The sequence below is a fragment of the Hylobates moloch genome, unplaced genomic scaffold (assembly GCF_009828535.3).
Source record: "Hylobates moloch isolate HMO894 unplaced genomic scaffold, HMol_V3 SCAFFOLD_11, whole genome shotgun sequence".
NCBI classification, from domain to species: Eukaryota; Metazoa; Chordata; class Mammalia; order Primates; family Hylobatidae; genus Hylobates; species Hylobates moloch.
In genome coordinates this window covers 2,496,022-2,511,908 of record NW_026652286.1, presented here as the reverse complement: position 1 = coordinate 2,511,908, position 15,887 = coordinate 2,496,022, and the positions used below count along the sequence as shown (strand labels likewise).

The 15,887-nt window shown below is 57.9% G+C and overlaps 2 protein-coding genes across 2 annotated transcripts; both read left to right on the top strand.

Moving 5' to 3' along the window:
• Nucleotides 1–3,667: 3,667 nt before the first annotated feature.
• On the top strand, nt 3,668–12,253 carry PEX16 (peroxisomal biogenesis factor 16). Its single transcript, XM_032166174.2, has 11 exons — nt 3,668–4,761; nt 4,968–5,003; nt 6,146–6,222; nt 6,606–6,739; nt 6,874–6,974; nt 7,758–7,838; nt 7,974–8,126; nt 8,239–8,311; nt 8,504–8,623; nt 11,472–11,536; nt 12,117–12,253. The coding sequence occupies exons 1-11, from the start codon at nt 4,650–4,652 to the stop codon at nt 12,173–12,175; spliced, it is 1,011 nt and encodes a 336-aa protein (XP_032022065.1). The 5' UTR covers nt 3,668–4,649; the 3' UTR covers nt 12,176–12,253.
• A 2,896-nt stretch (nt 12,254–15,149) lies between these two features.
• Nucleotides 15,150–15,884, top strand: FREY1 (Frey regulator of sperm-oocyte fusion 1). Its single transcript, XM_032166175.2, has 3 exons — nt 15,150–15,272; nt 15,480–15,553; nt 15,729–15,884. The coding sequence occupies exons 1-3, from the start codon at nt 15,172–15,174 to the stop codon at nt 15,848–15,850; spliced, it is 297 nt and encodes a 98-aa protein (XP_032022066.1). The 5' UTR covers nt 15,150–15,171; the 3' UTR covers nt 15,851–15,884.
• The last annotated feature ends 3 nt before the right edge of the window (nt 15,885–15,887 follow it).

Genomic DNA, 15,887 nt, shown 5'->3' with positions numbered 1-15,887 from the left:
TATTTCATGTTGATTGGAAAAGATACTTTGTACAATTTCTTTTTTTTTATTATACTTTAAGGGTACATGTGCACTGTAGGGACCAGCCCCACAGGGTCAGTGGGTCTCTCCCTGTGTGTGGCGACAAGAGAGTGTAGAAATAAAGACACAAGACAAAGAGATAAAAGAAAAGGCAGCTGGGCCCGGGGACCACTACCACCAATGCGCGGAGACCGGTAGTGGTCCCGAATGTCTGGCTGCTCTGTTATTTATTGTATACAAAGTAAAAGGGGCAGGGTAAAGAATGTGAGTCTTCTCCAATGATAGGTAAGGTCACGTGGGTCACGTGTCCACTGGACAGGGGGCCCTTCCCTGCCTGGCAGCCAAGGCAGAGAGAGAGAGGAGACAAACAGAAAGACAGCTTACGCCATTATTTCTACATCTCAGAGACTATTAGTACTTTCACTAATTTACTACTGCAATCTAGAAGGCAGAGCCAGGTGTACAGGATGGAACACGAAGGCAGACTAGGAGTGTGACCACTGAAGCACAGCATCACAGGGAGACGGTCAGGCCTCCAGATAACTGCGGGAAAGCCTGACTGGTGTCAGGCCCTCCACAAGAGGTGGAGGAGCAGAGTCTTCTCTAAACTCCCCCTGGGAAAAGGAGACTCCCTTTCCCGGTCTGCTAAGTAGCGGGTGTTGCTCCTTGTCACCTTTTGCTACCGCTAGACCGCGGTCCGCCTGGCAACGGGCATCTTCCCAGACGCTGGCGTCACCGCTAGACCAAGGAGCCCTCTGGTGGCCCTGTCCAGGCATAACAGAAGGCTCGCATTCTTGTCTTCTGGTCACACCTCACTGTGTCCCCTCAGCTCCTATCTCTGTATGGCCTGGTTTTTCCTAGGTTATGATTATAGAGCGGGGGTTATTATAATATTGGGATAAAGAGTAATTGCTACCAACTAATGATTAATGATATTCATATATAATCGTATCTAAGATCTATATCTGTTATAACTATTCTTGTTTTATATTTTATTATACTGGAACAGCTCGTGTCCTTGGTCTCTTGCCTCGGCGCCTGGGTGGACTTGCCGCCTACAGACCCCCTTTCTCTGGGAGATGGCGAAGGTCAGGCTTTGGGTCTCTGGAGGGCTGGGATAATGGTTGCTATGGAGACTGATGGTGGCTCCTTGTACACCCGGGAATTGAGAAGGGCCATGCACCGGCCACTCAGGCGTCTGGAGCTTGAGCCTCCAGCCTCCCTGATCTTCATCTCTAGCCTAAAGCTGGGGTGGGGGAATGTGATTCCCTCTCCAGGACCCTCAGCAGAGACCGTTTGTGGGGGTTAAACATGTGAGACCAGGCCAGAACAGTGGCTTATGCCTGTAATCCCAGCACTTTGGAAGGCCAAGGCAGGTGGATTGCTTGAGCCCAGGAATTTGAGACTAGCCTGCTCAATGCGGCCAAATTCTATGTCTGCAAAAAATACAAAAATTGCTGGGCGTGGTGGCATGCGCCTAGTACTCGGGAGGCTGAGGTAGGAGGACTACCTGAACCCAGGAGGTCAAGGCTGCTGTGAGCTGTAATCACACCGCTGCACTCCAGCCTGGGTGACAGAGTGAGACCTTGTCTCTAAAAACAAACAAACACCATGTGGGATCGGGTAGAGCACACATATAGTTGGGTGCTGGCCCAGGATGAGTCTTCAATAAAGGGGCTGGCGGAGTCAGTGCAGGAAGCTGGGTCTGCAGATCTCACTGTGGTCACTCACAATGTTGGCCCTTCTTCTGGCTCAACCTCACCATTCAGGGAAACTGAAGTGCTGAGATACCTGCTAGGCCCCCAAGGGGTTGTTCTGGGGGCGTGGAGGGAGAAAGAGAGACACATATGGGCATATAAACAGGTGCTGTTCCTCTTGGCCTAAGACCCATTTTGACCCAGCTCTGCCCAGGACTTTGCTGTGTGACCCTATTAGACCAGCGAGGCTCCCTCTCTGGGCCTCTGGTACTCTCACCTGTACATGTTGGACTGGTCTACCTCTCTTCTCCTGTGACTTGGGGCAAACTGAAGGAGAGAGGATACAGCTCAACCTGCCCAAAGGTCCTTCCAGCCCAACAAGACGGCCAAGCCCAGGCAGGGGGCCAGGGAGCAGGGAAGGGGCCTCCTGCACACACCGCAACTCTTTGTCTCTGGGGCCTAATCAGGCCTGGGATCTAGAGAGGAAATTCAGGCAGCCCTGCTGCTGCCAACCTGTGTGGACCCATGCTCCCCCTCCCAGTTCTGGAGGGAGGGAGGAGAAACTGGTTCCAGCCCAAGCCCCTTCCTATTCTGTCCTGGGGAGTCTGCCTCTCTCCCCTCCACACCTTGCTCTCCTCAGAAACAGGACCTCCAGCCCAAGGAGTGCTGAAGAACCTCAGATTCTCTCTCCGCACCCTCTCCACAGCTGCAGAGGGAGGGTTGGAGGAGTGGCCAACCTGGAGGTTTGAGAAACAAGTTCATTAAGATGTTGGTGCACAGCAGGGCCCCGCAGGGCTCAGTGGCTCACACCTATAATCCCAGCACTTTAGGAGGCTGAGGCAAGCAGATTACCTGAGGTCGGAAGTTCGAGACCAGCCTGGCCAACACGGCAAAACCTCATCCCTACTAAAAATACAAAAATTAGTCGGGCGTGGTGGCGGGCGCCTGTAGGCCCAGCTAATTGCGAGGCTGAGGCAGGAGAATCGCTTGAACCTGGGAGGCAAATGTTGCCGTGAGCTGAGATTGCACCATCGCACTCCAGCCTGGGCAACAGTGAGACTCCGTCTCAAAAACAAACAAACAAAAAACAAGGTGGGGCAGAGGAAGGGAGAAGGAGCCTCACCTTGAGGGCCCTGAGCCTAGGTCCTAATCCCAGTTGCTAACTGGCCTCATGACCAAGGAGCCTCAACATGTCACAGCTCTTGTGGGCTGTGGGCAGTAGGAGAGAGGGCACTGCCACAGGAGACCTGCGCTGTGGCCCGTTTGGCCAGTGCCTTGCTGTGCCATGTGAGACAAATCCTTTCCCCTCCTTATTGGGCCTCTAATTTCCCATCTGTGAACAGTTCATAGCAACTTGGGGCTGCTGGGAGGAGGGCAAGCAAGCCTGGAACCCAGAGTGTGGCCAGAAATGATGTCGACGATGCCCATGACCACCTCCTCTGTTCTCCAAGACCTTTGCCTCTCCTCAGGCCCCTGGTCACCTTTCCCTGGGTCTTTGTTCTTTGACGTGAGTAGAGGGCAGCTCTAATCCCCCACCTGATAGAGAAGAAAACTAAGCTGTGAAGTAGGGTGGAGTGAGGGAGCGGAAGGAAGGTTGTGGTTTCCTGGTGAGGTGTGATGCTTAGACCTGGTCTCCAAAAATAAAATTAAAGTTAAAAAAATGAATAAAAAAAAATCGCCTAGTCTCTGAGGTCAGAAAAGACCAGCACTCAAATTTTGGCTGGGCGTTCTTAAAAGGATGCTTTCTTCATCTGGAGATATCCGGTGGAGAGGATTAGGTAAAATACTGTATTACTATTCTCAGGGTACCATAAATCCGCTGGCCCGCCCCCTCAGGGCACCGGCCCACGGCTCCACCCATGTCACGCTCCTTTCCCCGCAGCCAATCAGCACTAACTCCCCAGAGCGCCCGTTCCCTCCACCACTTGCCGCAGCTCTCCCGGTGCCACCCGTTCCAGGGAGGCTGCTTGGTTTGGGAAGATATTCCCCAGGGGTCTCCCCTTCCCTTGGGGGCGCAGCTGAGGACTGCGAGGTGCGTCCGAGGGCCAGAAAGCTGAGATCGATTCTGAGTTCAAGGATCAAGTCTGCCCTCAAACCATTTTACAGATCGGGAAATCCGAGACCCAGAGAAGGGATACTCCCGCCCGAGGGCCACCGAGCCGAGAGAAGCCCGGGCCAGGGCTTTCTTCGCGTATATGGGAATGCAGGCGCGAGCCCTTGGGGGGCACAGTCCATACGGGAGCTGAGGCCGAAGCCGGAGCACTAACTGCTGTCTAGGGGATCGAGACGGCACTAGAGGGCTGGACTCCTTACTACCCCAGTTTCCCCAGCACTACCTTTGTTGAGGAAACGGAGATGGAAATACTGGCCGAACGCGCTCCTGCTGAGACACAGTCCGACTGTATTTAGACGCCCCGCACATCCCCAAATCTGATCGAGGCTCCTTTTTTCAAGGACCCGCTATCTCCCAGCCCTTTAAAATCCGGCCCTGCCGTTCGAGTCTCTCGGCGTTCCATTGGAAAGACTCGGGGCTCCAGCTCCCTTCTCTGGAATGAACTGCTCTTGACTGCCGCCCAGCTTTACCGGAGCGTTAACTGCGCAGGCGCAAGGGCAGCCAACCCAGTAAATGGAAGAGCCGAGTGCTGACGGCGCTGGGCGGGTCAGGGGCGGAGAGCGTGCTAACCAATGACTTGAGGGAGTAGGGGCCGGGTTTGGGCCCTCAGTTGCTAAGCGCTACCCGAGTGGGAAGTGGTTCAAGAGATGGGGTGAAGGGTGGTTCACCGGCTCTTCAAGTCCTCAGCCTTCTGGCCCGCGGAAGTTAAGCAACCAAGAGGCGGGCCTAAGACCGGAAGCAGGAAGGAGGGCGCAGGAAGCAAGGCGCCGCAGCCAGTCGTACGGTCCTTCTGTGGGTCTGTCGGTGCCGAGGGCAGGATGGAGAAGCTGCGGCTCCTGGGCCTCCGCTACCAGGAGTACGTGACTCGTCACCCGGCTGCCACGGCCCAGCTGGAGACGGCAGTGCGGGGCCTCAGTTACCTGCTGGCAGGTGCCACCCTGACCTTTGATCCGTTCCTTCTGGGCCCTGACCTATGACCCCAGTGGCCCCCTTCCCTGCGGAGTCAGGGAAGTGATCGCTGTGCTTGAGGAGACCCGTCCAGGTTCCCAAAGGGCGTAGGGAGGAGATGTCCAGGACCCGAAGACGAAATATGAGGCAGATGCTCACTCACACCTCCTTCTGTACCCTCTCCCCAGGTCGATTCGCCGATTCGCACGAGCTGTCAGAGCTGGGTGAGCCGGGCTCTGGGGGTGGGGGATGGGGGATCGGCTGCCTGGCCCCGGGTGAGTTCCCCAGAGGGGGTGAACACCCCAGCCCGAGGTCCTGGGCTGCCCGTTAGACACCTTGTGCTATGACTGAATCGGCACAAGGTCTGTTGTTCATTGTCCTGGGCCCTCCATGTCCCTAAGTCAAGAGACACCTCTGAGGACCTTACCTTACTGGCCAGGCGCTGGGCTAAGTGCCTTTCTTACCTTTACCTGTTAATCCTCCCTACAGTCATATTAAGTGGTACTGTTATTGTCATCACTGTCCATTTAAGGAAGAAGCTCAGTGAGGTTAGAGAACAGTCACTGATGGTCCCAGAACCAAGAATCAAGTCTAGATCTCCCAGATTCCAGGATTCCCAGATTGTAACCACCTCAAGAGTGTTTGCCCAGTGACTGCTGTCACAGTCGTGAAAGAATGAACTGGGTTTTGAAAAGCAGAGGTGAGGCCAGGTGCAGTGGCTCACGCTTGTAATCCCAGCACTTTGGGAGGCAGAGGCAGGTGGATCACCTCAGGTCCGGAGTTCGAGACCAGCCTGGCCCATCTCTCCTAAAAATACAAAAATTAGCTGGGTATGGTAGCAGGTGTCTGTAGTCCCAGCTACTCGAGAGGCTGAGGCCGGAGAATTGCTTGAACCTGGGAGGCGGAGGTTGCAGTGAGCTGAGATTGTGCCATTGCACTCCAGCCTGGGCAACAAGAGCAAAACTCCGACTCAAAAAAAAAAAAAAAAAAAAGAAAAGTGGAGGTGGAATAGACCCTCAGGAACAGGTTGCCAAGAGAGAAAGGGCCAGGAGGTGGGACTGTGTATCTGTGGCAGTTCAGAGAGCGATGAGCAGTTGTGGGCAGCTAGATGACCAGCGCCATCCAGTAGTGCAGTAAGTGGCTTGTCACTGAGATTGACCCATCCTTTCTTGGTCCAACCACCCTTGTGAGATCATACTGGGGAGAGGGGAGTGCTGAGGAAGTGGGTGGAGAGGAACGTTGGTTTCCACATAGTCTGTGCGTGTCTGAGCAGAGCATGTGACAGGTGATCCCTGCAGCTCTGGGGAGAAGGTGAGAGGGATGGAGGCTGCAGAGCCAGCCTCTCAAGGCACACTCTACCCCCCAGTGTACTCTGCCTCTAACCTGCTTGTGCTGCTCAACGACGGGATCCTACGGAAGGAGCTTCGGAAGAAGTTGCCTGTGGTGAGAATTCTGCCAAGAACAGGGCGGGAAGCACGGGGACTCAGGAATGAAATAGTAGCAGCTAGCCCATGCGTGCAGCACGTGTCTCATGGAGTATGAGACAGGCCTATGTCCATCTGAGCCTCAAACCATCTCATTAGGTGACCTGTAAAGTGTGAGTATTCCCATCTTAGATGAAGAGACCGTCTCAGGTGAAGAGAGGTAGAGTCAGCTGTTTCAGGTCCCCCAGCCTGTTAATGGTGGAGTTGGTGTTTGAACTCACACCTGCACAGTTAGGCTTGGAAAGGGGAAGGTCCACATCTCTTATCAGAGAAGCTCCCTCCTAGGAGAAGGGCCTGGGACTACAGGGAGCCCCCTGACTTCTTGGCCTGGGGTTCTTGCAGTCGCTGTCCCAGCAGAAGCTGCTGACATGGCTGAGCGTGCTGGAGTGCGTGGAGGTGTTCATGGAGATGGGAGCTGCCAAGGTGTGGGGCGAAGTGGGCCGCTGGCTTGTCATCGCCCTCATCCAGCTGGCCAAGTAGGTTGGGATTGTGGAGAGGGTCCTGGTTGGGGGTGACGCAGGCCAGCTACACAGATGGTGCTCAGCAGAGCATCCCTGGCCTCCTGCCGGCTAGCCACCTCCCCACAGCCCTGACATACTCCCCGACCCAGGGCCGTACTGCGGATACTCCTGCTGCTCTGGTTCAAGGCTGGCCTCCAGACCTCACCCCCCATCGTTCCACTGGACAGAGAGACCCAGGCACAGCCCCCGGGTGAGCTACTTCCCCAAGCCCTGGAGCGGAATGGGCCATGGGACTAACTTGAGGATTTAGACCCAACCAGCAGGAATACAATAGTATCTGTTTATGGAGCACACCTGTCCCTATCAACTCTGTGTTCTCATTGCCCTGTATTGGACAGAGAAGACAGTGATGCGGCTAGGGACAAAATCAGAACACGAACCCAGTACTTGTGATGGCCAGAGTCATTCCTTTTTGTAGCCTGCAGGAAGAGGGAACAGATGGGATGCCGCCAACCTCGCCTCTCTGGTTCTGTGTCCAGAACCATAGCATCTAGAGGCAGGAGGCAGGGCACCCGCCACATCTGTCCCTTCAGGGGGCTTTGGGCCCATCCCGTCAGCTTCTGGGCCTCGCTCTCTGGACACTGAGTTGGGGCAGTTCATTGCCTCTCATCATGATTGTTTTGAAGGCAAAGGATTGAGAGGAGACGGCCCCTCTGGTGCTGTGGTCCCCATAGATGTGGTCAGGCTGGGCCTTCCCTGCCTTGCCTGTCCACGGGTTCCGGGAGGCTGGCTCTGGCCACAGCTATGCAGAGCTTTCCCCGGGCCAGGGAGGGCTGCGGAGTGCTTTCCTCCGTGGACGGGTCTCGTGCTGAGCCGCCACCCTGGTTGTAGTTCCCTTGACTCAGCTGTTGCCATAGTACAAGCTCATCTGTTCTCCCCTTGGCTCCTGAGCATTCGCTGCACACATGTTCTTTGCAGGCTCCGCTGGAAGCATGTCCCTCTGACTGTATGGCCTTCTGTCTGTCCCTGCTAGATGGTGACCACAGCCCTGGCAGCCATGAGCAGTCCTACGTGGGGAAGCGGTCAAACCGGGTGGTGCGAACCCTCCAGAACAGTAAGTGGAGGATGTGGCTGGCCTGGGCACCTAGGTGCTGTCTACCTGGGCCTGAGGGACTGGCTTTGGTCAGCAGCCACCTTCCCCTGCCCCAGCCTGGGCCTGGCTCGCTCATCTGCTGCCCTTGTGTTCTAGCACCGTCCCTGCACTCCAGGCACTGGGGAGCTCCCCAGCAGCGGGAGGGACGGCAGCAGCAGCATCACGAGGAGCTGATTGCGACCCCGACCCCCCTGGGGCTGCAGGAGACCATCGCAGAGTTTTTGTACATTGCCCGGCCGCTGCTGCACTGTATCCTTAGCGCGGGGCAGGATAGGGCTGGCACTGCGGGCTGGGGATTGAGTGGGGAGTGCGCCGAGCAAGGCCCCTGTGCTGGAGACATCCTTGACACCTTGGCCGTCAGTGCTCAGCCTGGGCCTGTGGGGTCAGAGGTCGTGGAAACCCTGGCTCTTGGCTGGTGTTGTGGACGTGACCAGGTGAGCCTGGGCCTGCCTGGGGCTTCACTCTCCACTGGGCTTTCTGCTACAATCCTGGCCTCACAGAGGCGGGGCGGCAGCGGCCCCTGCTCCTCCTGTTGCTGCCCCTCTGGACACCCAGCCCATGGCTCCTCCCCTTCCGGGGGCCTAGATCACGCCCCTGGCCCTGACCATGTCCTCCCTGCCTCCCAGCCTGAGCCTCCTGAGTGACAGAAAGGGCCTGACCCGGAGGGAGCGGCGGGAGCTGCGGCGCCGGACCATCCTGCTTCTCTACTATCTGCTGCGCTCCCCGTTCTACGACCGCTTCTCCGAGTAAGCGCCCAGGACACCCTGAGCCAGGGAGAGGGCTGGCGAGCGGGCACTGGTGCTCTGGTCCCTGCTGGCGCCTTCCCTTCCCCACGCCTCATCCAGGGTTCACCAAGCACCCACTGTGTGTTGTCCGGGTGGCAGTCACCAGATGCCAGCCCAGTCCCGCCCACAGAGCTCTCCAGGCCATCGGGCCACTTGAGCAGGAACTTAAACATTGGTTGGCAGGAGAGGCACTGAGGGCAGGGCTGAGGGCATTGCCAGGTGGCCCACAGGGATGGCGACAGGGCGGGCGCCCGTGGCCTCTAGCTCATTTCCACTTCTTCCTGCCAAATAGTTTGGCTTATCCCCACTTCTCAGAGGAGGACCTGGAGGTTCAAGGAGGTTGGGCAACTTAAAGACACCTAGCTAGCCAGTGGTACAGCTAGATCCCAAACCCATGATCTTCCCTGCCCTTCCCTGCCTGGCCCAGCCCCCACTCAGTCACCTGTGAGGGTCCAGAGCTCCCAGCCTCAGAGAGGCCTGCTGGGTTGAGCAGGGGGCAGCTTGGGACCAGTTCTTCCACAGGCCTGCCACTGTGACTGCGTGAGGTTAGACCACAGTCTGACAGGGGGAAACCCTGTTCAGTGGCTGGGACAGTGAGGCAGACAAGGCTCCGGGGACCCCCTTTGTCTAGGACGTAATAACAGCTTAAAAACTGGCATAGGCTGGGTAGCAGTGGCTCACACCTATAATCCTAGCACTTTGGGAGGCCAAGGCAGGAGGTTGGCTTGAGGCCAGGAGTTCGAGACCAGCCTGGGCAACCCAATTCTTCAAAAAAAAAAAAGAAATTGGCCTGACATGGTGGTGTGCGCCTGTAAGTCCCAGCTACTCAGGAAGCTGAGGCATGAGGATCAGGCCAGGAGGTTGAGGCTGCAGTGAGTTATGATCACTCCATCCCACTCGAGCCTGGGTGACAGAGTAAGTCCCTGTCTCAAAAAAAAACAAAACAAACAAAAAAAAAACTGGCGTAGTTTAGCCAGGCATGGTGCCTCACACCTGTAATCCCAACAATTTGGGAGGCCGAGGTGGGCGGATCACAAGGTTGGGAGATAGAGACCATCCTGGTTAACATGGTGAAACCCCGTCTTTACTAAAAATACAAAACTTAGCCAGGTGTGGTGGCACGTGCCTGTAGTCCCAGCTGCTCAGGAGGCTGAGGCAGGAGAATCGCTTGAACCCAGGAGGCAGAGGTTGCAGTGAGCCGAGATCGCACGACTGCCCTCCAGTCTGGGTGACAGAGCGAGACACTGTCTTTTTTTTTTTTTTTTTTTTTTTTGGGACGGGGTCTGGCTCTGTCGCCCAGGCTGGAGTGCAGTGGTGCGATCTTGGCTCACTGCAAGCTCCACCTCCTGGGTTCACGCCATTCTCCTGTCTCAACTCCCGAGCAGCTGGGACTATAGGCGCCCATCACCATGCCTGGCCAATTTTTTTCGATTTTTTAGTAGAGATAGGGTTTCACCTTGTTATCCAGGATGGTCTCGATCTCCTGACCTCGTGATCCACCTGCCTCGGCCTCCCAAAGTGTTGGGATTACAGGCGTGAGCCACCGCGCCCGGCCTGACACCATCTTTTTTTTAAAACAAAAAAGAGTAAGGCTGCTCCTTCTGGACCGCACCCTGGCACCTCTCTGGACCCTGCTCCCTGTCCTTTAGGGAAACAAAGGGCTGCCTTGGCCTCCCAAAGCGCTGGGATTATAGGTGTGAGCCACTGCACCCAGCCAGCCTTCCTCTTTTCTTTTTTTTTGTTTTTTTGGGATGGAGTTTCACTCTTATTGCCCAGGCTGGAGTGCAATGGCGTGATCTTGGCTCACCGCAACCTCTGCCTCCTGGGTTCAAGCAATTCTCCTGCCTCAGCTTCCCAAATAGCTGGGATTACAGGTGCGCGCCACCACGCCCGGCTAATTTTGTATTTTTTAGTAGAGATGGGGTTTCTCCATGTTGGTCAGGCTCGTCTTGAACTCCTGACCACAGGTGATCTGCCCACTTCAGCCTCCCAAAGCGCTGGGATTATAGGCGTGAGCCACTGCACCCAGCCCCCAGCCTACCTCTTTTCTTGCTGCTCAGACAGACACACAAGGAGCCAGGCCGCCTTCCAGATGTGTGGCCTTGGGCAAGTTATTTGATGCCTCTGTGCCTCATTTCCTCACCTGTAAGATGGGGATGATGACAGTACCCACTCTGCAGGGGTTCAGTGACTAACGCGTACAGCAGTGCTTGGGGTGTGGTAAGCACGTAGCACTATGTATTGTCATCAGCATCCTCATCTCACCCGAGTTCCCCTGTGGAAAACCCTCCTCTCTTAAAAATCAGGGCCTTAGGCCTTGCCCCTTCCCCTGAACCAAAATGTGCCCTCCTCGGTACTGTGTCCCCTACCGGGGTCCTGACTGCTCTCATTGGTGGCTTGTGAGGTTTCCATGCAGCCCAGCGCTTCTGCCGGACTGGGGGGCTTCCCGAGGGCAGGGCGGGGTTGTCCTCCCTGGACCCTCCACCGTACTGCCCGGGTGCCACTCCACATGCGACCCTCTAGAGGCCTTCGGTGGTGGATGTCGGTGGAAGGGGACAGAGAATGGGAGGAGGTGTTGTGGGTCAGCGGCCACCCCAAAGCTGAGCTGGTGGAGGGTGGAGGCCAGAGCCAACCCCAGGGGTCTTGCCCTTGTGTAGCGGGCTCTGTCCCAGCTCCCGAGAAAGTCACCTTTGTCTTCTGGAATGCGCTGCGTTCGGCACGGTGGTCAGGGAAGGCCTCTGGGCCTCCTGGTTTGCGGGGACCCAGCCCCACCCCACTCAGCTTGCTCCCCGTTTATTGCCTCCCCCAGGGCCAGGATCCTCTTCCTGCTCCGGTTGCTGGCTGACCACGTCCCTGGCGTTGGCCTGGTCACAAGTAAGCAGGGGCGGGGCCACGATGACTGTAGTGCTGGAAGCAGATGTGTGCAGCATCTCCCTGACTCCTCTGTCTGCTTGCGGTTTGATTCTTGGCACAGTCAGGAGAGGAAGTCAGGAAGTCAGGATTGGGTGGGACTGCCCTGAGCATAGGCCAGGGTGGCCTGAGGAGCCAGGGATGGCTGGAAGGAGGGTGTCCAGTGGAGGCTGTTAGACCACATCAGCTGCCAGCTTTTTTCTGGTCACAGTATCCTGTGACCATCTCATCTTGGGGGGATTCAATGGCAGAGAAGGGGTCCACCGGGCTGCTGAGCTCCTCCCTCAGCAGAGGCCCGCTGGGCTTGGGTTGGGTGAGTGGACCTGACGCAGGCCCCTCAGTGCCTACCCTGGCTGAGCTGCTCTGGGCCTGAGGGTCTTTGTCTGTAAATGGTGCCAGAGTCCCCTGCAGTGCTGCCTCCCTAGGGGCAGGGCAAGACAGCCAGCTGGGCTGGCTTCTGGGCCACAGGGGTGAGGTGCTGTATGTGGCGCCACAGCGCAGATTGGGGTCTGGCCTGCCCTGATATGTCCCTCTCCCACTGCAGGGCCGCTCATGGATTACTTGCCCACCTGGCAGAAAATCTACTTCTACAGTTGGGGCTGACAGACCTCCCGGAAGGAGGGTGTGGGGAGGGGTGGGGCAGGGAGCCCCTCTTCCCTAATAAAACTGACTCCGGCAGCGTCCCAGCGTGCGGCCTCTCCGTGCCTACTGGCCAGGCCCCGCACACAGCTCTGGTCGCCACCAGCATTCCTCCCAGGACCCCCTTGACTGCGCTGTCCTGTGACGATGCCACTGCAGCCTGCACCTTGTCACTGCTGGGCCAAGAAGCCTTCACTAGGAGGGGGATCCAGGCTCTTCTCCCACAGAAAGCGGTGACTTCACCTCATGAAGCCCGGGAAGCCGCTCGCCTCGACAGCCACAGGAGCGAACGCTGCTGCTCTCTCACTGGCCCCTGGTGAGGACAGGAAGGCTGAACCCGGGTGATGGCCGAACGCTGCCCAGCGTGTCTTCTGGCTGGGGCCCTCCGTCTGCCCCTTCTCTGCAGGGCCCTGTGGCTCTGGCAGCCCCAGGCCATGGCGTTGCCAGCCTCCCTATGACAGAGCCTGGTGAACAGTGAGTCTGGCTCCCATGCAAGTTGCACTTCAAGCCCGGCATCCTCGGTTGAGAGTAAAAGGCTTTTCTCCCTTAGAAAAAGGACATCCGGCACCGGCCAGCACTGGGGAGGCGGTGGGAGCCGGACAGGCTCGGGGAGGAAGCCGGGGCCAGTTCAGGGGGTATGAGCTGGGGTTTCCCCACGCTTGCCCTGCAGGCTCCGGAGGCCGGGTCCACCTGGAGCCATGCAAGCTGCTATGGGGGAGGGCCTGGACAGGGTGGGCCGCAGGCTGGTCTTCTCCCTGACCTTAGCCTGTCCTCAGCCACTGGCCCTGTGAAGAGCCAGCCTCTCAAGAGTTTCAAACCCACAGAGAGGGCTCCATCTGCACCTTGGTCCTCCATGCCTCAGCTCCTCCCAGACACACTGCTTTCCCCAGGGCCCTCTGAGGAACGCCCCCCAGGTCCTCACCCGCAGGCAGGGGAAGGGGCTGCCTGGGCTCCCGTGGCCTCCAGCTTAGTGGAACAGGCGTTTCTGGGCACATGTCTGGCCATCAGAAACCAGCAGTGAAGCACAGCCCCCTGCCCTCCGCCTCTCACCAACGGAGGAGACAGGCATGTGGATGCAGGCGCTACACTGGGGGCTTGGCAGGAGGTGGCATGTCCAGAGCGGGGTCTAGCTTGGGGGTGTCCCGGTAATGGCGACTGCCTGCCTGCAGTGGTGACAGAGGTGAAGGGTTTCATCAGGCTCCATCGGCCAAGCCTTGACTCAGGCAGGCTTAAAACCGGTAGAACTGTCCAGTTTTTCGATAACCTGCAAGGGGCCGCTGTGTGCCCGGGGTCACAGCTCTGTGGAGCCATGGGAGGTGGGAGCTGGATGCTGGAGGGGAAGGTCAGGGCCAAACTGAACATAGCATCATGTACCCAGGGGAGAAACTTGGACCTGGTCTGTGGTAGGCGGGGAGGGGTCTGTGTTTGTCAATATTCCAGCAGCCTGGTGGAGGATGCTTTTGTGGGCAGAGGTGGAAGAATGGGGGCCGTGACATTGGAGGCAGTGGTCTGTAGCAGTGGGAGGGGCAATGGCAGTGGCAGCAGAGATAGGGAGATTAAGGGTAACCCCAGCTAGTCTTGGGGACTGGCGTGGAGGAAGAGGGTGGTGTCTAGGAGACGAGGAGCAGGAAGGACGAGGGGCTCTGGGGTTAGGCAGAGTGGACAGAATTCCAGGTTCCTGGCAGGGCGAGCCTTGGTGGGCACAGGATGCTGAGGCAGGCTTGTGGAGACGTGCTGTCTCCAGGACTTATAAAGGGAGGTGGCCACTGGGAAGTGAGTGCAGGGACAACATGCAGGGGGTGATGGGGCTGAAGGAACCGCCAGAACTTGTCAGCTTTGGGTACTCAGGACCAGGAGCATGAATGAGGCCACTGGAGGAGCCAGGGTTGGAAGCAAGGGACTTCCCCCCGCCCGGGCCCCTCAGCCGTCAGAGGAGAGCGGCTGGGCCAGCTGGCAGGTTGGCGTCTCAAGCAACTGCATTACCAAAGCTCCAGAGCCCTGGGCTCGGCCCTCACGTTCTGATACTACAGATCTGGGGTGGGGCCAGGGATTTTGTTTTGAAGGCTTGCCGTGGTTCTGGTGAGCCAGGTTCGCACTGCAGGTATAAGTGGGCTGAGCCTGGCTGCTGAGTGGAGAACCAGGAGCCAGCCAGAGGCCCTCTGGTGGCACCTGCAGCTGAGCCCAGGCCTGGGAGGGGACGGTGTCCAGTGCAGGGCCGAGCTGCACGGGCTCACCGGGCGCCTACCAGGGGTCCAGGGCTGCAGATTCCAGTGAACAAAGCCCTCCCTGCCCTCCTGAAGCCTGCACTTGAGGGGCAGGTCCAGAGCTCTGCCACCATATGTCTGGAAGCCCTCCATCCAGCCTCAGGCCGCTCTAAGCTGCAGGGAGTGGAGAGGGAAAGGCCCTGAGCTGGGGACACGGGGAGCCCGCACACTCCCTCTCACATAGACCCTGAGACGGGCAGGGCTGAGAGACCCACTCTGGGCTCCTCAGCTGGCAGGACCTGCCCGGACCTCCTGCCATGCCAGCGGGGGTGGGGGAGGCTGTAGGAATGGCTGGGGCTCTGGGTGGTGAGGATCCCCTGCCCTCTTCGGAGGGCCTATGTCTATAGGGTGTGTAATGGACTACGTCACAGATGAGGAAACTCTGGCACACAGAGATGAAGTGACTTGTCCGGCTAGTAAGAGGCAAGGTCAGGACCTCACCTGAGATCTGACTCCACAGTGTGTGCTCTTATTCCTTGGGCAGCAATACTAGAACAAGGTCGGGTTTGGCACCTATTAGCCAACGGCATCAATAAGAACAAAAACAAGCCTCAGGGGGGAGATTGCTGGCCCTGCCCCGGAGCAGGTGCTGATGCAGGCCTGGAATGAAGGCCCTTTGTGAGGTGGCCCTGGGAGCTGGCAACGGGTTCCGTCCTGCCAGGACAGGGAGGACAGGAGCCAGGACCCGTGTAGGAGATGGTTCTCGCCATGCTGGGGGCTCTGCACTCCCGGGCTGGGCTCAGCCTCTTCCTCCACCTCATTCTGGCAGTGGCACTGCTTCGCTCCCAGCCTCTGAGGTGACTCCTGAGGCACAGAGGGGCAGGGCACTTGGGCTGGATGGGGGAGGTGCTGCCCCTCCCCTCTCTGGAGTGGGGCTGTCCCTGGTACCCTGGGTGTTCAAGGGCTTGCCAAGTGCCCCCCACACTGGGCCATCCCCCCATTCACAAGGTGGCGGTGGTGGCCTTCTTCTGAGCCAGGGCCGAGCACCCCAACATCTCCCACAGGTCTCAGCAGTCTGTTCCTGAGGCATTTTCCGCCCCCCTGGAACTCTCGCAGCCACTTTCCGGCCTGGTGGATGGTAGTATCTCTCTCGTCCCCTGCCCCTGCCCTTCCCTGACAGTGGAGACACCCCTAAGAGGTGCCCCAAGTCCAGCCTTCAGGGGCTTGTCATCCCAAACCACATCTGTTCAAGGATGACTTCAGTTCCATCAGAGCCAGCTGCCCCTACCACCCATGCCCTCTCTTCTCTCTAGACTACGGCGTCCTCCCCAAGCACCCGTGGCAGCGAGGGCCTCGACCCCTCCTGTCCAGGGCCCAGCAGCGCAAGCGGGACGGGCCCGACCTCGCTGAGTATTACTACAATGCACACCTATAGCCCAAGGCCTCATAAAGACACTATGCATGACAAAGGC